Source organism: Antechinus flavipes, chromosome 3 (genome assembly GCF_016432865.1).
Source record: "Antechinus flavipes isolate AdamAnt ecotype Samford, QLD, Australia chromosome 3, AdamAnt_v2, whole genome shotgun sequence".
NCBI classification, from domain to species: Eukaryota; Metazoa; Chordata; class Mammalia; order Dasyuromorphia; family Dasyuridae; genus Antechinus; species Antechinus flavipes.
In genome coordinates, this window is record NC_067400.1 from 615,261,810 (window position 1) to 615,282,432 (window position 20,623).

Sequence of the window (20,623 nt, forward strand, 5' to 3'; positions counted from 1 at the left end):
CCTCTGGAAGAGGAGAATCTAGTTAGCAGATTTAAGGAGCAGAGGGAGTTACTACCAAGGTGCTGAAGGCAGATTAAGTTAGAGAGGTCAAAGGAGCCTTGGAAGGGAGACGCCCCCACTCAGGGCATCTAAACCCCAGTGTCCATTGGACAAAAGTACGTGGGGGGAACAGCTTTATCTGTCCTAGAGACGAACTTTCCATTCCCTAGAAATCTCAGCTACATCCAGGTATACCCTCATATCATTTCCGAAGATGAGCAATATTTTTAAGTTTGTGTTTTAAATAAAATTTAGTTAACTTTTAAAAAATGATTTTCATGGAAATGTTTTGTATAACTTCCCTTGTGCTTTCTTGAGGGGGCAGAGGGAGGATGGGAAGAAGGGAGAGAATCTGGAGCTCGGCAAATGTTAAAAAATTGTTTCACGTGTACCCAGGAAAAATAGGATATTAAAGTGTTTTTGTTTAGTTTGAGGGATAAAATGCAATTTCTTTATGATGGAATCTTCAACAAATGTTCATCTTAAAGAAATAAAAAAATGGAATTTACTTGGGGCCCAGTGTGTAGTCAATGGTACGTCCCCCTTACGGGACGGTAGGGATGGGTGTTTGGGGCTGGGAGGGAGCCTCCAGAGACTGCACGGGGAGGGGGACCTGTGAGGGGCAAGGGCAACGTTCTCCAAGCCCAAATCAGTGATTCGGTGATTTTTCTCATCGGATGAGGGGAAGGGCTAGACAGTCCAGGTGCTTCAAAGGTCACCTCCTGTCCCTCTCCTCTGCCCCTGAAAACAACTGATGTGCCCTTTCCCGGGGGGTGAAGTAACTTTTTGAGCTTGTGACAAGATCCTGTGGTGATACAAGTCTAGACTCTGTGTGTGTGTGTCTGAGAGAGAATGGGGGGGAAGGGGGAGGGGCAGGCATCCAAGAGCTTCCAGCCTTCCTTGCACCTTCACAGGGAGCCAGCGAGTGCGTTTCTTCTCTCCCTTGTGGAGAGCGGCTGGTTTATTCCAGCTGTTTCACCCGCAAAAGGTGAGAAGGGGCTGGGCCAGGTGACCAGGTAGAGGATGTTTTGCACGCAAGGTTTCCTCTCGGCTGGGAGATCTCTAAGCCCGCATTCTGCTCCCGACGGTCCGGCGGCGAAGGCGGGAAGGCAGCAGCCCGTAGCCCGGAGGCCTCGGAAGGATGGCGTTCGTTAGTGCCCATCTCCCACCCAGACAGAACACGGAAGTCCTGCCTCGTCGTCCGCCCCCCATCAGGCCTGGCGCAATCGTCAGCAGTCCCCCCCGCCGTGGGCATTGCGTTGCAGTCCGCCTGCATCCCCGGATCTAACCGGGCCTCTGGCAGCTCTTGCTTTCCCCGGCTCTCCTAGGCAGCCCCCTCCCCAAGGGGAGGGAGGGGCTGAGCGCCGGGATCCAGGCTAGCGACCAAAGGTGCCCGCGCAGCCACAAAGGCCAAAGACTAGAAAATGGCACCTTTTCCCCAGAAAGGGGCGCAGCCCACTAGAGGTGGGGGGGGGAACCTCCCAGCCCCCCGCGGCGCAGATAGAGCTAGCTCACACGCAGGACTGCCAGGGAATGGATGAGTTTATTTCCAAATAGGAAACACGTACACGTACACATACACACACATACATACACACACACCCCCAGACGGGATGGCTAGACGAGGCAGGGAAGTCACCACGGGGAGGTACTCTTCCGAGAGGCTCCGGTGGCCTCCCTTTCAGGGAGGTCGAGGCTGGTCAGCGACTAGGCTCCGGGTGCCCTGGGGACTCCGCTGGGTAGCCGAGAAGAGTCCCCAGGTGCGGGGACGCTGCATCCCAGAAGGCCCGGAAGCGGCTTGGGGGCGGCCGCCCCACCTCCTTCCCTATCCCCCATCGCCCGGGGCCTGCACATCTGGAGGGGGGGGTGGGGGCAAGAAGGGCACATCTGGAAGGGAGAGCCTCCATGGGGGGGCGAGGGGAGAAAGGAGCACAGCTGGATGCGAAAGCCTCCATCTGGGCTGGGAGTGTCAGGGGTGGGGGAGGGAGAGACGAATATTTGGGAGGGGGTGGGATGCGCACATCTGGGAGGGGGGTGTCCGGGGGTGGGGGTGCACATCTGGGAAAGGGTGTCCGGGGGATCCGCTGGAGGGACGGAGGGAGGTTCCCGACCGGCCGCGCGTAGGATCCTTCGTCCGAAGCCCGGCGGGGAGGGACATCGGGGGCAGAAGTCCAGGCGCACGTCCGGCGGTTCCGAGGCCCAGGACTCCAGCGGTGGCAGCGACAGGCGGGGCTGGGGTTCGGTTCGGCCCGGCCCAGGGCGCGCGTGGCCGCTTCGTCTATCTACCCGGGGCTCGTGGCGCGACCGCGGCGGCTCCAGCGGCGGCGGCGGCGGCTCCGGCGCGGGATCCCGGGCGGCAGCTGCGGGGGGGAGCGGGGCCCGGACGCCTGGCCCGCTGCTGCGGGGGCGGCGAGCGCGGCGGGCGCCGCGGGGCTGCAGGAGGGCCCGGGGACCGCGGGGCGGATGCAGGCGCCCGGGGGCGCAGGGCTGGCGGCGAGGCGGGTGGGCGCCGCGGGGGCCCACACGAGCCCATAGTAGGCGGCCAGCAGGGCCGCGGCCAGAGACACGCACACGCAGTAGGCGCACACCGGAGCCAGGCGCAGCCAGCGGCCAGCGGGGGCCTCGCTCCCCACCGCCTCGAACCCCGGCTCGGGCTCCGAGGCCCCGCCGCCGCAGCCGCCGCCGCCGCTGCCGCTCGAGCCGCCGCCGCCGCGCATCCCTGCGGGGAGCCCGAACCGCTGCTCCGCACGCTCCCGCGCCCGATCCCGATCCCGATCCCGCGGCCCCGCAGCCTTCGGAGCCCTCCCCCGAGCCCCGCCCCCTGCCTGAGCCCAACGCTTTAACTCCGCCCCCTGCCGAAACTTGCAAGCTAGCCCCGCCCCCTCCCCCTTACAAACCCGGCCTTCGCCCGGAGCCCAGCGTCCTAACCCCACCCCTACTGAAACAGGCAAGCCAGCCCGCCCCGCCCCCTGTCAAACCCGGCTTAAAACCCGACCTTCACCCGGGCTCTAGCCCCGCCCCCTCCCTTCACCTCCTAACCGAGCCCGCCCCCTCGGGTTCCTTCAGGCCCTTGGTCCGCCTCAGCCCAGCCTCCGGGGGTCCCCGAAACCAAGCACCCCAACTTTCCCCCGGTCTCCAACCTCCAGGCTCTAGCCCTTCAGTCTGACAGGGGAAACGGGCCACAGTGAATGAATGAATCGGAGAAGACAGAGGGCCCAAGCCTCCCACTTCCTAGCACAGAATCGGGGCCGCGAAGTCCCCCAAAGCGAGGAGGAAGGACCCAAGTTTATTTACAATCGGCTCCTTTATTAAGGTTCGAAGGGGAGGAACACAGGAAGATGGAAAGGGATGAGACCGCTCCCTCCCGAACCACAGGGGCGGGGGATCCAAGCATTAGGGAAAGTGACCGGCACCAGGAAGGGATGAATCCACCACCCCCACTCCCTAAGGGCACCACTACCCCTCCCCCACTCTCCCCCGATGACCAGGCTGAGTGACCCCGGGGGCCGTGGGGAGGGAGCAGGGCGGAATGATCTGCAGGAGCAATCCCTCCCGCCCACATATCTTGGACTAGGGCCTAACCGGCCCAGAGAAACCTTCCAGCCTCCAAATCTGCAGCCGGGAATGGGTCAAGGTCAGTGCGAAGGGGAGCTGGAGCTCTCCGTCGAGGTCATGCATCCTTTCTGGCCAGTCACTTCCCCGCCCCAGAAGGGGAGGTTCCGGGGCTAGAACCACTATCGGGGAGCGCAGCTCGGGGGGAGCTCTGCTCCATCTCCTCCCCCCAGTCGGACACGGGCTGGTGGCCTCCGGAGGGGGAGAAGGGGCTGCTCGGGGCTGCGGAGGCCGTCTGGGCTGGGGCAGAGCTGCCCTGGGGTCCTGGGGTCTGCCCTGAGCCACCAGCACCTGCTTGCAGCTGATCCTCTTCTTCCTCTTCCTCCTCCTCCTCCTCTTCCTCTTCTTCCTCATCCTCCTCCTCCCCAGAATCTCCATCCTCTTCCTCTTCCTCTTCCTCCTCCTCCTCCTCCTCCTCCTCACCACTCACATCCTCCCACTGGTCCTCATCTTCATCAGCAGTGGATGGGGTTGCCTCTGGAGCAGGGGGCTCTGGGGCTGCACTGGGAGTCTGAGTCTGGGAGGTGGAAGAGCACAGCAGGCCTGGCTGTCCCTCCTGTGCTCCCGACTCCTGCCCCTGCCCTGCCTCTCCCCCAGACCGGCAGCATCTGGAAACCCGGGGCCCTCTCCTCCCTACCTGTGGCTCTGAGTCTGGGGGCTTCTCCTGGTCAGTGACAGGCAATTGCTCCTTCTGTTCCTTGGGCTCCCACCGGTCATCATGGTGGCTGGAATCAGGCGAGTCATGGAAAGAGGGGAGAGGGAGATGGAAACACACACCAAGGAAGGGGTCTGTCAGTCCCCCTCCCTTTTCCCCTCTTCCAGCCTGGCTGGGCACTGCCACAGCCCAAGGACTAGCCAGCTCTAACAGGGAGAAGACTCCCACCTGTAGCCCCGAGGTGGGCCTTTGGCCCGGGGCCGGCTGGTCTTCCTTCTCCTTCGGCTGCCAGATACACTCTTGTGCTGGGACAAAAAGTCTCCAAAGGTTGGGGGTTTGGGGGGTCGGCTACTGCCTTCATCTGTGGGAAGAAAGCACTGGTAGAGACAGGACCCTCACCTGGCCTCCTCCCCACCCTAGTACAAGCTCCTCCCTCCTTTTCTCTCCCCCAGCCATCCCTCTGACGCCATCCCAGGTCTCACCATGATGCGAGGGTGTTTCTGGGACAGAGGCAGGTCCATCCTTGAACCTGTGGAAGAGGGTCCCATTCAGCAAGACAAGGTTGGGGGGTAAGGCAGGACAGAGCAAGAGAACGTGGGAGATAGTAGAAAGCGCGCCAGGAGTAAGGAGGTGAAGACAGAGCAGGGAAGCAAGCAGAGAAAGGGGAGAGGAGGAGGAGGAGGAGAGAACGAGAGGGAAAGTGAGGAGAAAAGGGATGGAGGTGAGAAAATCAAGGGGCAGGCAGGGAGGTGAGAGGAGAGCAAGAGACCCACCCAAGGTGGTGAGCAGCACAAGTACAGTCCAGTTTGCCCCCAATTACTCCAGAAAAGTCCAGATAAAAGACATTCAAGACCAGATGGGGGATGGCCAGTCATTTTTTCGGCCCAGGACAGTAGATCAAGGCAGACCAAGACAATGGCGATCAGGTGGGCCAGAAATCCAAAGCTACGGATGTGCATGAGGATGAGAGGAGCAAGGCTCATACGGATGGGCCAGCCTAGAATCATGGAGCCAGAGGAGTGGGGTCTCAGACCTAGTCCCCAGGCCAGTCTGTGGGAGGGAGCCCACACCAAAGGGGAGCCTGCATTCTGCCACTATGAACCTGGAGAGGGCTGATTAGATCTGAGCCAGCCTTCTAAGCAGGGGCAACTTCAGAAGCAAATCTAGGTAAGGAATCTGAAGAGCTGAGAAAAGTAGTAGAGCTCAAACTCTGCCCTAGAACAGACCACTGTGAGCCCACTGACAGACTGCAGGTCCTCAGGCTGAGCTGCCCAAGACGCAATACTCTGAGACAAGACCCTAAAGAATACAAAATAAGCAGAGCTAAGATGATCCCTCCAGAAATTCACAGTACCTAGCCCTAACAGAAAGCTCAAGCCAGAAAGACTGGAAGAATAAGCAATAAGATATATATATATACTGGAAGAATAAGCAATAAAAATATATATATATATCACCGTGAAGAGATATGGTGGTTATGAAGGTGCTCAAGACACAAACCCAGAAGAAAACGACTAAAACATCTACAAACAAGTCTCCAAGAAAAACAGAGGCTGGGCACAAGCTCAACAAGAATTTCTGCAAGATAGTAATCAAGAGTATAAAAGGACTGAAATTATTTTACAAATTAAATGAGAACCCTAAAGAAAAGAACTGGAAAAGATATAAGAACACTACGGGGAGAGGGGGAAGATTAGAATTATGGAAGAAACAATTGGAAAAATAACAGCTGGGCAAAAGAGATTCAAAACTTTACCCAAAGAACAAAATCCTTGAAAACCAAATAGAATTTAATTACTTCATGAGACAATAAGATATATTTAAAAAGTTTAAAGATTGAAGGAAACAAAATAAGGTATTTCACATGAAAAAACAATTTAAAATAGTTTAAGAAGAGAACTAAAAATCAACGAACTTGAGACCGAAAAGATTAATCATTTTTAAATCAATGGACTATGCTAAACAGGAAAACAAATTACTCAGGTAATAACTCTATATTTGATTTAAAAAAATAATTGCTAGAAAAACCAGAAAACAGTCTGGTAGAAATTAGGCTTAGATCAGGACAGTATGCCATATTGTACACTCCATTCTAAATGGATACATGACCATATTATTAAAAGATCATAATATAAAAAAACATTTAGAAAAAAAAAATCTCTCCCCGAGGAGAGGGGGAATGTATAGGAAATATATTTTTAACCAAAGGACAGGGGCAATTACAAAAGAAACTTTGTTTTACATAAAACTGAAAAGCACAAATTGATATATCTAGGACAAGAAAGGAAGTAGTAGAATGGAGAAAAAAATCTTTCTACGTATTTTCCCTGATAAGGGTTTGTATATACGCACACAGTTCCCCCCCACAATCTTCCCAATTAACCATTTCCCAATAGATAATAGGTCAAAAGATAAGAAGAAATATTTCTCAGAAGTTACAAACTATCAAAAATCACATGAAAGGATATTCCAAATAATTAAAAAAACTACAAATAGAAACATTCTTGAGGTTTTATGTCAAGCCCTGTAAGTCGGTAATGACAAATAATGATGGAAATAGTTAATTTCAGAGAGGATATGGAAAAAGAGGAACATTAATACATTGTTGATGAAGCTGTGAATTGATACTATCATTTTAAAAAGAAATCTGGGAGACTAAAAATGTCCATACTCGAGGTTCCACTACCCCAAAGTGGCCATTAATTTAAAAAAAAAGTCCCCATTCAAACAAAAATACTGATAACAGTATTTTTTGAAATAACAAAGAACTGGAAACAAAGTTGATGCCCATTGATGAGGGAATGGCTTGGAAAAAATAAAAACTAACAAATCTGTCGTATTTGAATGTAATGGAATATAAGTATGCTGGAAGAAATGATGGATGAGAGGAATACAAAAAACATGGAAAGTTCTCCATGAACTGATGCAAAGAGAAGAAAATATACACGATTACAAAACTGTCAATGGAAAGACCCATTTACCAAGAAAAATTCAAGAAAAAGCATGGCCCTAGAGAAGAGAAAGAAGATTCTTCTCCCATTCCACCCTTTTTCAGAAGTAAGGAAGTCCACAAGTGTCTTAGAAACATCTTCAGACTTTACTAAGTACTAAGTACTAAGTGAGACTGATTGCTTTTCTCCTCTTTATCTTTTCTCTTTTTTCTTCTACTATTTATTGTGTGGAAGAGAGAAGGGACACTGGGAAACACCAAAGTGTTGTAAAAACAAGCAAACAAAAATGTGTCAATAAAAACTTATTTTAAAAAAATCAGCAGACTACTGGAAAAGGAAGAGGGAGATGGAGCCCAGATGGCAAAGCGGCAGAAAGGAAAACCATAAATTTCTCCCTGTCCTAATACCTTTAAACAGGTTTAGAAAACATAGTGGGACAAATCCTGATCCAGAAATCCAAAGGAAAAAAATCACAGAAGTTATTTTTCCAGTTCCTGTAGGCATGGAGAAACCGAGAGATCCGCAGACACGGGGCATGGAACCTGGCCAGGCAAGATGCTGCAGAGGTTGTGCACCAAGGCAAGAAGAGATACCAGATATGGTTCAGAGGAGTCCAAACATGGAACAGATGCCACCAGGAAGCCCTCTCAGCTTATGGTCACAGATCCAGGGCAGACTGCAGAGAGGAACTGTGCCCATGGGTAGCGTTCCAAAGTAAGGAGCATCTGCAGGGCTTGAACTGATACCAAACAAGCAGGAGCTGTGTGCTCAGATCCTGGGAGAGAAGGAGGACCTCAGTTCCAGTCACCAGCCCATTCCAAGCCAGCCAGAGGAATCCCACACTAAAGGGAAGCTGACAGTTCTGTCCCTCGGAAGCAGCAGCAGGATATTCCTGAAGACTTAAGAGAAGATGAGTACAGAAAGCCCAGACTGCTAACTCAGATCCAGATCCAGGAACATACGGAACTGAGACCAGGAGACTCCTCAGACCATTTTATAGGCTTTGAAAGCTTACAGGTTCTGGGCTTGAACCGTCTGTCAAACCTAGGATAACACAACACTCAATACCCCTAAGAGAACAACAGCAGGACCAGCTCAGATTTTCCCTCCAGAAGTCCAGACAGCCTGGCCCCGACATACAGTCTGAGATCAAGCAAGTGTGCTGGAAGAATGAAGCAAACAGAAAGGAATCTCATCATAATGAGCTATTACGGTGACTGGGAGGTTCAAGACATAAAACCATTAAGACAAAGATTCTAAAATGTCTAAAAGGAAAGATTTAAAAAAAAAAAGTTGGGCACAGATTTAACTAGACAATAGTAAGCAAGAATTTAGAAAAAGATTTTAAATGTTTTTGTCAACGAAAGAACTAGAGAGGGGAAAAAAATCAAAGAGATAAGAGAGCTGTGGAAGAATGAATTGGAAATGGAATTAAGAGCTTGACACGCGGTACAAAGCTTTGCCCAGAAAACAAACTTCCCAAAACAAGAATGGACGAAACAGAAGCCAACTACTCCATGAGAACACAAGAAATAGTCAAGTCGAAAGAATGAAAAAGGAAATCTAACTTATTTCAGAACAAAAATATCTGATATGGAAAACAGACAAGAAAAGATAAAAGAATCAATGGACTACCTGACTTGCCAAAAATTAAAAAAAAAAAAAAAAAACCACGAAAATTCTGGAACTCATAAAAGAAAACGGCTAAGATCTCTCAGGATGAGAAGATAAAGAGAAAATAGAATCTATCTGTTACTTCCTAAAAGACATCAGATGAAGAGAGCCATCTGTACCCAGAGAGAGGACTGTGGAGACTGAATGTGAATCACAACATAGTATTTTCACTTTTTTGTTATTTGCTTGTATTTTGTTTTTTTCTCATTTTCTTTTTCTTTTTGATCTGATTTTTCTTGTGTAGCATGACAATCGTGGGAATATGTATAAAAGAATTGTATATTTAACATATATTGGATTACTTGCCATTTAGAGAAGGGGGTAGAGGAAAGAGAAGGAGAAAACTTTGGAACACCAGGTTTTGCAAGGGTGAATGTTGAAAACGATGCATGTGTTTTGAAAATAAAAATTAAAAAATCACAAAATGAAACCTCTCAGGAACATCACAGCCAAAATCCAAGAGCTTCTTTCTACATTTAAAAATATATTACAAGCAGTCAGATACAAGCAGTAGTATAAATAAGGTACAGATAATTAATGTCCCAAGCAAACATAGTCAGGATCCCATAAGATTTAACAGCTATCACTATAAAGAGTAGAGAGGGCATGTCTGATGAAAAAAAAAACCAAAAAACAAAAAAAAAAAACAGAGCTGTATAGAAACTTTTAAGTTAAAACACAGGAGTAAAGAAAAAGATAAAAACATAAATAGAAAAGATAAAGATAAACCGTTTATATCCTAATTAATGTAATTCTAATTAGAATGTACATTCTAGATTAGGATAATGTCTCCCTCTGAACCCTATTATCATCAGAGATCACTGAAGGAGTCTAATTAGCCTGGGAGTGGTTCTGTTATAGCTGAATGATCTTAAAAGAGGACAGCAAACAGAAAGAAAAAGAAATCGGGGAAATGGAAAGAGAAAAGAGAAGAATTTTAGGAAAAATATGTAATTAGGGTATACAAGTAGAAGTCTACAAATGAGGAGGAAGAAGTGGGGGTAAATGAGTGACACCTGATCATATGATCACACAGAAGAAGATACATACATATGCACAACTATTAATAGAAATACATTTCATTCAACAGGGAAACAGGAGAAAAAGGCAGAAAGGAAGACTAAGAGGAAGATTAAGAAAAAGATCAATCCTTAATCCTAAGCAAATCAAACTCAAAGGACATATAAAAAATATTAATAGTAGCTCTAGAAAAAAAAAATGGAAACTGAGGAAGTTTCCATCAACTTGGAAATGGCTAAGCTAAACAAGATATGATATATAAATCTGGTTGAATCCTATTCTGCTAGAAGAAATGTTGAAGAGAACAATTTCAGAGAAATCTGCGAAGATTTGAATAGATTAATACAAACTAAAGTAAGAGAAACAGTACAGTTTCTACAGGGGCAACAACATATAAAAGACAAAGAACAGCGAAAGACTTTGAAAGATTTCTAATTGTCATAATGCCAATTTTGATTCCAGAAGATTCATGATGAAAAATGCTATTCATCTTCTGACAGAGAGATAAAGGGTTCACAAAGCATAATTAGATTTTTTTCTTTTTGACATGGTCAGTTTGGGAATTTGTTTTGCTTAATTATACATGATTATCACAAAAGGTTTTCTTTCTCAATTTCAAGGGAGGAGAGTAGATTTTGCTATATGAAAAAAAAATTTTTTTTTTTAATGGGAAGAGAGGGACTCCAAAATAAAAATTTACAAGAAAACTGCATTCAAAATTCGTATCTTTCTGGAGAAAGTAAAAATTTTACAAACAGCCAAAAAGAAAGAATTCAAATACTAAGGACACAGAGATAGGATTATATAAGATTTAGCAGACACTACTTTAAAGAAATGGAAAATCTGAATTAATATGTTATAGAAGGCAAAAACTGTAATTTACAACCAAGGGTAACTTACCCAGTAAAATGGAACAAATTCTATTAGATTTAAAAAATATATTACAAGCAGCCAGATAGAATTTATGTACAAAGCAACCACAGTCAGGATCACACAAGATTTAACAGCCATCACTATAAAGAGTAGAGAAAGCATGTCTGATGGGGAAAAAAAAAAAAACTTTTAAGTCAAAACAGAGGAGTAAAGAAAAAGATAACAATATAAACAGGAACAATTATAATTAATTGAGATAATCATAATATACTAAATAAAAACAATATGTTTGCATTTTAATATGGAAAAGTAGTACTCTGAACCTTTTTATGAGAAGTCATGTAAAACAAAGGATCTAGGAGTGTTTGTGATATTCTGATGACCTTAAAAAAAGAAAGGAAAGGAAGAAAAAAGAGAACACACACACACAAAATAAAAACAAATATAAACAAAACAAACTCTAATTATAAAGAATGGGGTTTTTAAAAGAAAAGAAAGGATAAGAATCTGTGACTGGGTTGTGGACCAGACAGAGTAGAAAGAAGGGTCAATTTCACCCAGCCTAGAATACATTTCTCTTACCATCCTCCTCTTCATAAAGGTGGGAGGAGGGCAAAGAGAAGGAAAAGTATAAAAGAACAGGATAGAGAGAAATAAAACAATGATCATAATTGTGAAGATAAATGGGATAATAAATTTACCCATAAAATGCAAAAAGAGTCCACCAAGATATACACTTTCTTTCTAAATATACTGTACGTTCTCACAGATTTAAAATAAAGACTGAGAGCAAATGGAAAATAATCTGTATTGTTAAAAAGCTTCAATGCAATAAAATTATATTCAAGAAAGGGCCCCTGGAGGAACTATTAAAAATTAATTAGAGATTAAACAATTATCCTAAAGAATGAATGGGTCAAGAACAGGTAGGTAACATAGAGGACCTGAGTTCAAATCAGGTCTCAGACACTTGACACTTACTAGTTGTGTGACCCTGGGCAAGTCACTTAGTCTTGAATGCTTTGCGCCAAAGGAAAAAAAAAAAAGAATGAATGGGTGGAAGAATAATATCACAAAAACAATAATTTCACTAACGCTAATGATAATAATGAAATTACATACCAAAATTTTGGGGGTACAGCTAAAGCACTCTTTAGAGATAGATTTATATCTCAATACTTTTATCAATAAAAGAAAGAAGAGGTCAACAAACTGGACATACACTTAAAAAAATTTTTTTAAAGTGACAAATTAAAAAACCACAGAACTACCATAATGGAAATTCTGAAAAAAAAAATTAACAAAATCGAAAGAAAAAACCTCCAATGAATTATTATTTTAAATAAAACTAGAAGCTGTTTTGGGGGGATAAAACTAATAAAATAAACCATGAAGCAATTTAATTTTTAAAAATAAAGAAAAACAAATTACCATTATCAAAAATGAAAATAGTGAATTCACAAGAAAGAAAGGAAATTAGAAACCCAATAATATACTTAAAAAAACACCCTCACCATCTAATGAAATGGGTGAATTTTTACAAAAATGTTAAAATGTTCAGATTACTAAAACATCTCAGAAAAAAGAAAGCAAGCAACATAAAATGAGTTCCCAATGAAAAATCTCTGCAAAACAGATGGATTCACACATGAATTCAAAAACACCTTTATACAACAATTAATTCCAATATTACAAAGACTAATTGAAAAAGTAGGAAAAGAGATTCTACCAAATTCCTTCTGTGACAAAAAAAAAAAAATGATCTTGATACCTAAACCAGGAAGAGTCAAAACAAAAACCAATCTCTCTAATGAATATTGATAACAAACTTTTTTTAAAAAATGTATTAGAACAAGAACACAGCAACATCACAAAGATTATACACTATGAGCAGTTTGGATTTATACTATAAAGACAGATTTCATTCAATATGGGGAAAACTATAATTATAAGTAACCATATTAATAACAAAAAAAACATGGTTATGTTAAAAAACTCAGCAAAAGCTTCTGACTAGACACCCATTCCTGTTTAAAAATAACAGGCAATAAAATCAAATGAATTATTAATACAAGTAATGTCTATCTAAAATCAAGAGCCATTATATGTAATGGAGATAACAAAACTAGAGACTCTTTAAACAAGATTAAAGGTAAAGCAAAAATATCCATTATCACTATTACTATTTGATATAGAGCAAGAAATTCTAACAGTAAAATTAAAAAAGTGAAAAACTAAGCACAAAGAAGAAACAAAATTAACCCTTTTTATAGATGATATGATTTACTTAGATGAGTTGAGGCAATTTAAAAAATTAATAAAAAATTAACCACATCTGCAAAATTAGATAAATCTAAAACTAAATAAATCCACATCAAATATCTGCATTTCTGCATGTTACTTACAAAAGATAGTAAGAGAGAAATTCTACTTATAGTAATTATAGTCAAAAATACTTGGGAGTCTACCTGTGACAAGACACATCCAAGAACTATAGAAATACAATTATAAAACATCTTTACACAAATGAAGTCGTCATCTTACTTAGATGACTTAAATTTAGAACTTGAGATTGGAAAAATATTAATTGCTCATAGATGAAACAAGCAAATATAATAAAAATGATAATACTATCTAAACTGACTTACTTGTGCAGTGCTAAATTCATTAAACTACCAAAAGATTCCTTTGTAGAGAAAGAAAATAATAAAAATAAAGTGCATCGGGAAGAACAAAAGGTAAGAATCTCAAGGGACAGAAGGAAAAAAAGGAAGAAGGCCTAACCACACCAGCTCTCAAAGCAAACCACAATGCGATAGTCACCAAAACAATTTGGTCTTGGGGTAAGAAACAAAAAAGTTCAATTAGGTATAAATGAGGTACACAATTCACAGAAGAAAACATAGTGGGTCTGGTGTTTGACAGATCCTAAGTATTAGGATAAGAACTCACTAATTGTCAAAAATTGCTGGAAAACTGAAAAGCCTCCTAGCGGAAATGAAGCGCAGATCAGCATCTCATAGCATATACCAAGTTCCAAATGGACACATAATTTAGACATAAAAGGTGACATCACAAATTAGAAGAGCAAGAAAGAAATTATCAGTTAGATACATAGTTAGAGGAAGAATTCATGATAAAATAAGGAGAGAATCACAGAAAGTAAGATGAACAATTCTGATGAAATACAATTCTGAAGGTTTTTTTCACAAATAACCAATACTGCTAAAATGATAAAGAAACAAATAGCTGGGGGGGAAAATGTTTTTTTTTTGTTGCAAGTTTGTCTGTTAAAGCTTATATTGCTAAGATATATAGGAAATGGAATCAAATTTATAAGAATAATTCATTCTCCAAAATGACAAAAGGTCAAAGAATACGCACCAACAATTTTCAAAAGAAGCAATGGAAGCTATCCATAGCTGTTATGGACCAAGACCCTGAAACAAGGATTCTTACAAGGTGCTAAGTCAGTGGAATTGAGACAATGGTTATCTAGTTTAGCGTGGTGCTTAATAGTTCTCTAAGTTCAGTAGGAATGGTTTCCTAGTGATATAATGATTGGTTTATATTCAGTGTAGAGCACATAAGCTGGGAGCTCAAGCTGGGGGGGGAAGGAGAGGGCAGGAGAAGGAGAGAGAGATTCAATTCCATCTTCATCAGCCTTATGGTGGCTGGCCTGGCCTCCGGCACTTCTCCACTGAAACCAAGACACCGCAAGGCCTCTAAGAAAGCTCACGGGCCCCAGGCAAGGAGACAAGACTTTGAAAGAGATAAGAAAGGATTTGGACTTTAATACCTAGCTATTCTTGCCATGATTAATCTACTGAAAAAAGCTTGCCCCAGAGACTTCCAGAAAACCGACCTAAGAACATTACAAATAGCCACCTAAAAAAATGCTCCAAATCACTAATAATTAAAGTGAAATTAAGATGACTTTGAGGTTCTACCTTATACCAAAATTGAGATTAAAAAAAAAAAAAGAAGAGGAAAGAAAAAGTAGCAAATGCTAGAGAGGCTGTGAGATAACTGGTCTATTGATACATTGTTGGTGGAGCTGTGAATAGGTTCAGCCGTACTGGAAAGCAATTCGGAATGATGCCCCGAAAGGTATATCCTCTATTTGTCTTTTGACCCAGCAATACACCCATTCCTAGGTCTATATCCCAAAGTGACCGAAGAAAAAGGGACCGTTCCGTACAAAAATACTCACAGCTGTTCTTTTCATATTGTCAAAGAACTGGACACTGAGGGGGTGATCCTCACCTGGGAGTGGCTGAACAAGCTGCGGTACTTGGATGCTACCATGCTGAGAGGAATGAAGGGGATGGCTCTGGAAGAGCTCAGGAAGACTTGGACGAAGAAGCAGATCAAAGTGAGAAGCAAGAGGCCAGTCTGTATCACACACCGTAAAGATGAGTGACTTAGAAAGCCTTGGAGCAGGCTCAGTGCGAGGGCCAGCCCGGACCCCCAGGATGCCTCCTGCTAGAGCTTCCAGCCTTGTTGGGGGGCGGGGTTTTTGGCCATGCCCAATTCAGGAATTTGTATTAAACAATTATACTCATAACAAGGTTTTGTTTTTCTTTCTTTCTCAATGGGAAGAGTTGGGAAGAAGGGGGGAAAAGAAGCAAGATTTTCACTGATTGAAAAAAGTTAACTAAAAAAGCGACCAGGAGATGAGAAAAGAGCCAGAAGATGAAAATGGAAGAAAAGGACAGAGGGCAGAAGGGGCACTGGAAGTCCGGGGTGGGGAGGGGGGAAGAGGAGGAGGAAGGGGCAGGGACAAGCACCCACATGCCCTCTGTCTTCTCAGCATCCCACTCCCTGCGCCACTGGCCCGTGGGCTTCCGATGCCGCTGTAACCTCTCCTGGTCGATGCGCTCCCGCTCCTGCTTCCATCGCAGGTACTCAGCCCGCTCCCGGCCCGTCATGGACAGCGTCATGTCCCCACTTGGTCCTGCCCGACGACCCTGCTCTCTCCAACAAACAGCATCGCTGGAGCCGCGTGTCTAAGGAGCCCAGCACCCCCCTGTCCCGGTGCCACGCCCTCCTGCTCAGCACCCCGGGCTCAGGACCCTCCCAGACCCCTGTCCCCCGCCAGCCTCCCCCAAACCCAGGGAGTCAGCCCGGCGGTCCCTTTTCAGCCCCGCCCTCGTCCGGCCCCTTGCTCCTGGCACCCTTGGCCCAGAGCCTCGCTCTTCCCTGTGGTCCTCCCAGGCCCTGCTCCCCACTCGGTTTCTAGCACCCACATAACGCTCGTGCTCCAGCCCGCTGCGAACTCGCTCAAAGTCGGAACCACCCCAGTTCCGCCCATGGCGCCGGCTGCCCTCGCGACGGTCGCGCTCGGCCTCCTGCAGAGGCCCACTGCGACGAGGATCGTCCAGGAAGTTCCGCACAGGGTTCTTTTCTGGCAGCCCGTCCTGAGGTGGGTAAGCAGGGGTGAGTCGGGCCCAGCAGGCCCGGCAGGGCCGCCCACCCCTGCAGAGCTGCCAGGCCCCACGTACCCGCTGATTTCTCTCGTACTCGGCTATCTTTTCCATCTCTTCGTTCATCTTTTCTATATTCTGGCGGCGTCGCTCCTCCCACTCCTGGAAAGTTCAGAGACAGAGAAGAAAAGCAGCCCAGAGGAAGGGGCAGGAGGCCCAAGACAAGGAGAGGAGAACGGGGGCAGATTGACGGCCCCTGCCCTCAAGAAGCTCACGCTCTGGCAGGGGACAGACACCAGGAGCCCCGGAGGGACAGACTTCCCAGGGCCACGAGGTCTCGGAGGGGAGGCACAAAGACCAAGGGGAACTGGGAAGGCAGCTCCCAGAAGGTGGGGCCTGAGGGAAGCCGGCAAAGGCAGCAGGAGGAGACGAGGTGGGAAGGGGGCGTCCCCCCAGAGAAAGTGCCTGCCGCTGGGACGAGGGACCGGGCCACATGGGCCACGGGGCCGGAGCCATCGCGGGTCCAGAACAGCGGGCAGGGACACAAGCAAGGTGGAGGCCAGTGAAGGAGGGAGGGCCTTCAAAGCGGGATTGTGCATCTGCTCCCAGAAATGGGCAGAGAAATATGGTGGGAGCCTCGGCAAAGGAAGCGTGTGAAGGAGAAAGGGATGGCCTGGGCCCCGTTCACTTTGGGGAGGGACTGGGAGCCACGGGACAAGGGGCATGGGCCCCCAGGAGGAGCAGACGGACAGGGGCTGGGCGAGGGTACAGAGCTCAAGCGTGGGGGTGCCCGCGGGGCAGTGGGCTGCGGACGACAGTGGCAAAGGCAAAAGGGTTTCCTTGGCCAGGGAGACAGACCGGGGGAAGGGGGCCCTGTCCCAGCTCACTACCTTGGATCTCCTGTCGGGGACCGGGGCGTCCCCCGCCGCCAGGCCGCTCCCTCCAGAGTACGCTCCCCCTCCTCGGCCCCGGCCTCGACGGCCCCGGCCTCCTCCGCTTCGGGTTGGCGGCGGCTCCACGTAGATCACCACTTCTTCTTCCCAGACCCTGGACCCTCTCCCCGGCCCGGCCCTGCCTCCGCGCTGGGGGGCATTGCGGCCCCCCTTCCCAGTGCTCCCCTGGGCCCGGGACGGGGCAGCCGGCCGGCGGCCCGAGCCCATGCTCCTCTCCTGCAGGGGACACATAAGGGAAGTGGTCAGAGCCTGGCTGGACTTCCCAGGCCCCCCTCCCCCCATCGGGGGCCCCATCACCGTATCCACAGCAACATTCTCCTTCTCGGCGGGGCGCCCCTTCCTGGGCGCAGTCACGGCCACGCCCTCCAACTCAGCCTTCTTGCGGTCCTCCTCAATCTCCTGGGAGACAGACAGACAGACGCTAGGCCCGGGAGACTCACCACTGGGAACCGCGGGGGCAGAGGAAGGCCAGCGGCCGCCCACCTGGTAACGCCGGATCAGGGCGGCGTTCTTCTTGCGCAGGGCCTCGATCCGCTTGTCCAGCTCAGCATCCTTCTCTTCCTTGGACTTCAGGTCCAGTGTGGTGGCCTGTGGGGAGGATGGGGGGGAGGGCTGGAGGACGGGGGGCCTCCCTCACCCCCCCCCAGCTCTTCCTTCTTTGCTGGGGCCTGGGGGTTCTGCACTCAGGGTCTTCAACCTCCTCCTGAGGGACTCCCCTTAAAGCTGGGCACCTGAGAGGGCACCGTACACCAAGGTTCCCAGCCCTCCTCCATGGGTCCCCCAAATCCTGACATCTGCCCTCCAGGTTAGACCCCACCACTGGGCGCCTACACTCAGGGTCCCCTCTTGGGGTTCCCTTCCCCCCAGACGTATCCACTGGGGTCCCCTCTCAGTATCTCCCCCCCACTGGGCACCTGCACTCGAGGTCCCTTTCATGTCCCCCCAGATACCTATACTCCGGGTCTCCTTCCCCCCCATGTACACTGGAGTCCCCCCTTATGTCCCATGGCCCCTTACGCCTGTACTCGGGGGTCCCCTCTCAGGGTCCCCCACCCCCCCAGACGTACGCTGGGGGCCCTTCCCTAGGTCTCTCCTCCCTTACTGGGGGCCTACGCTCAGGGTCCCCTCTTTGGGTCTCTCCTCCCTCAATGGGCGCTTGAATTCGGGGTTCCCTCTCAGGGACCCGTCCCCGCTGGCCACTTGCATTCGGGGTCCCCTTTGAAGGTCCCCGCTCCCCCAGGCGCGTACACTCGGGGTCCCTCCCAGGTCTCTCCTCCCCCACCGAGCGCCCGCACTCGGGGTCTCCCCTGAGGGTGCCCCTCGCTCTCCGTGGCCGGGCGCCCGCTCCTGGCCCCCCTCTCCCCCCCTACCCGCCGGCGGAGTCCTCACCATGCCTCTGACCCGGCGGTCCCGGGATCCCGGCCGCCTGCGCGGCTGCGTTGGCTCGGGGGTCTCTGCGGGAAAAGGCAGGCCAGGGTCGGCGGTGACTCAGCCCCGCAAGCCCCGGCCGCGGAGAAACTGCGGCGTCCACCACGGGCCCGCGTCCACGCCCCCGCGCAGGCCACGCCTCCAACAAACCACGCCCCCACGCAAGGCCCGCTTCCTGAAAGCCACGCCCATTGTGGCACGCCCCCTCCTGACCATGCCCTGCATACCCACACCCGGTCCCACTTCTTGACCCCCTCCCACGACAGCCTCGTACGGCCCCGGGAGTCCCGCCGCTCCCCGCTCACCGGCTGGGAAAGCTCGCGGCTCCTCCGGCGGCCCTCCTGTCGCCTTCTCTCTATTGCTCCCGGATTCCCCTCGCGTCACTTCCTCTAAAAACCACGTGGATCCAGAAAGGGGAGGGGAAAAGAGAGCCACTTCCGGTCTTGCCTTCTGATGGAGGGAAGTTATCTTAAAGGGGCCGCACCCTCTTTGGGTTGCTGCTTCAACCTAAAAAGTGCGTTCGACTTTGTGAACCTCAGCGTGTAAAGTTACTTATAATGGGTCCTGTCACGTGGTTACGAAAGCCCTCCCCGCTCTGGCACTCAATGCCCTAGAGCTTTTCCATCTCTGGTCTTTCTTATTCTCATGTCTGGTACATCCCTGTTCTAGGCCCCTCCCAGCCCTGACATTCCCTGTTCTAGAGCCCCTCCCAGCCCTGACACCCCCTGTTCTAAGGGTCCCTCCCAGCCCTGACACCCCCTGTTCTAAGGGTCCCTCCCAGCCCTGACACCCCCTGTTCTAGGCCCCTCCCAGCCCTGACACCCCCTGTTCTAGGGCCCTCCCAGCCCCGACACCCCCTGTTCTAGGCCCCTCCCAGCCCTGACACCCCTTGTTCTAGGCCCCTCCCAGCCCTGACACCCCCTGTTCTAGGCCCCTCCAGCCCTGACACCCCCTGTTCTAGGCCCCTCCCAGCCCTGACACCCCCTGTTCTAGGCCCCTCCCAGCCCTGACATTCCCTGTTCTAGGCCCCTCCCAGCCCTGACATTCCCTGTTCTAGGCCCATCCCAGCCCTGATATCCCCTGTTCTAGAGCCCCTCCCAGCCCTGACACCCCCTGTTCTAGGCCCCTCCCAGCCCTGACACCCCCTGTTCTAGGCCCCTCCCAGTCTGACTTCCCCTGTTCTAAGGCCCTCCCAACCTGACATTCCCTGTTCTAGGCCCCTCCCAGCCCCGACACCCCCTGTTCTAGGCCCCTCCCAGCCCTGACATTCCCTGTTCTAGGCCCCTCCCAGCCTGACATTCCCTGTTCTACGCCCATCCCAGCCCTGACATCCCCTGTTCTAGGCCCATCCCAGCCCTGATATCCCCTGTTCTAGAGCCCCTCCCAGCCCTGACACCCCCTGTTCTAGGCCCCTCCCAGTCTGACATCCCCTGTTCTAGAGCCCCTCCCAGCCCTGACACCCCCTGTTCTAGGGCCCTCCCAGCCCTGACACCCCCTGTTCTAGGGCCCTCCCAGCCCTGACACCCCCTGTTCTAGGCCCCTCCCAGCCCTGACATTCCCTGTTCTAGAGCCCCTCCCAGCCCCGACACCCCCTGTTCTAGGCCCCTCTCAGCCCTGACACCCCCTGTTCTAGAGCCCCTCCCAGCCCTGACACCCCTTGTTCTAGGCCCCTCCCAGTCTGACTTCCCCTGTTCTAAGGCCCTCCCAACCTGACATTCCCTGTTCTAGGCCCCTCCCAGCCCTGACACCCCTTGTTCTAGGGCCCTCCCAGCCCTGACACCCCCTGTTCTAGGGCCCTCCCAGCCCTGACACCCCCTGTTCTAGGCCCCTCCCAGCCCTGACACCCCCTGTTCTAGGCCCCTCCCAGCCCTGACATTCCCTGTTCTAGGCCCCTCCCAGCCCCGACACCCCCTGTTCTAGGCCCCTCTCAGCCCTGACACCCCCTGTTCTAGAGCCCCTCCCAGCCCTGACACCCCTTGTTCTAGGCCCCTC

At 49.3% G+C, this 20,623-nt stretch overlaps 2 protein-coding genes across 2 annotated transcripts; both read right to left on the minus strand.

Annotated features, from left to right (window-relative positions):
- Positions 1-1,563: 1,563 nt before the first annotated feature.
- On the minus strand, positions 1,564-2,844 carry INAFM1 (InaF motif containing 1). Its single transcript, XM_051989290.1, has one exon. The coding sequence runs from the start codon at positions 2,754-2,756 to the stop codon at positions 2,322-2,324; it is 435 nt and encodes a 144-aa protein (XP_051845250.1). The 5' UTR covers positions 2,757-2,844; the 3' UTR covers positions 1,564-2,321.
- A 480-nt stretch (positions 2,845-3,324) lies between these two features.
- On the minus strand, positions 3,325-19,125 carry CCDC9 (coiled-coil domain containing 9). The gene is made up of 12 exons (XM_051989289.1): positions 18,937-19,125; positions 18,593-18,657; positions 17,687-17,791; positions 17,501-17,602; positions 17,141-17,419; positions 16,329-16,412; positions 16,074-16,244; positions 15,619-15,794; positions 4,789-4,835; positions 4,535-4,667; positions 4,289-4,376; positions 3,325-4,168 (listed from the first exon to the last, which is right to left on the minus strand). The coding sequence occupies exons 2-12, from the start codon at positions 18,593-18,595 to the stop codon at positions 3,731-3,733; spliced, it is 1,626 nt and encodes a 541-aa protein (XP_051845249.1). The 5' UTR covers positions 18,596-18,657; positions 18,937-19,125; the 3' UTR covers positions 3,325-3,730.
- Positions 19,126-20,623: the final 1,498 nt, after the last annotated feature.

Excerpts from the sequence above, each read along its gene's own strand:
- INAFM1 (XM_051989290.1), bottom strand. The coding sequence starts at position 2,756 with ATGCGCGGCGGCGGCGGCTCGAGCGGCAGCGGCGGCGGCGGCTGCGGC.
- CCDC9 (XM_051989289.1), bottom strand. Across the intron at positions 17,603-17,686 it reads CCCTGATCCGGCGTTACCAG|GAGATTGAGGAGGACCGCAA; the intron begins GTGGGCGGCCGC and ends TCTGTCTCCCAG. Across the intron at positions 15,795-16,073 it reads GGCTGGAGCACGAGCGTTAT|GGTCGTCGGGCAGGACCAAG; the intron begins GTGGGTGCTAGA and ends TGGAGAGAGCAG.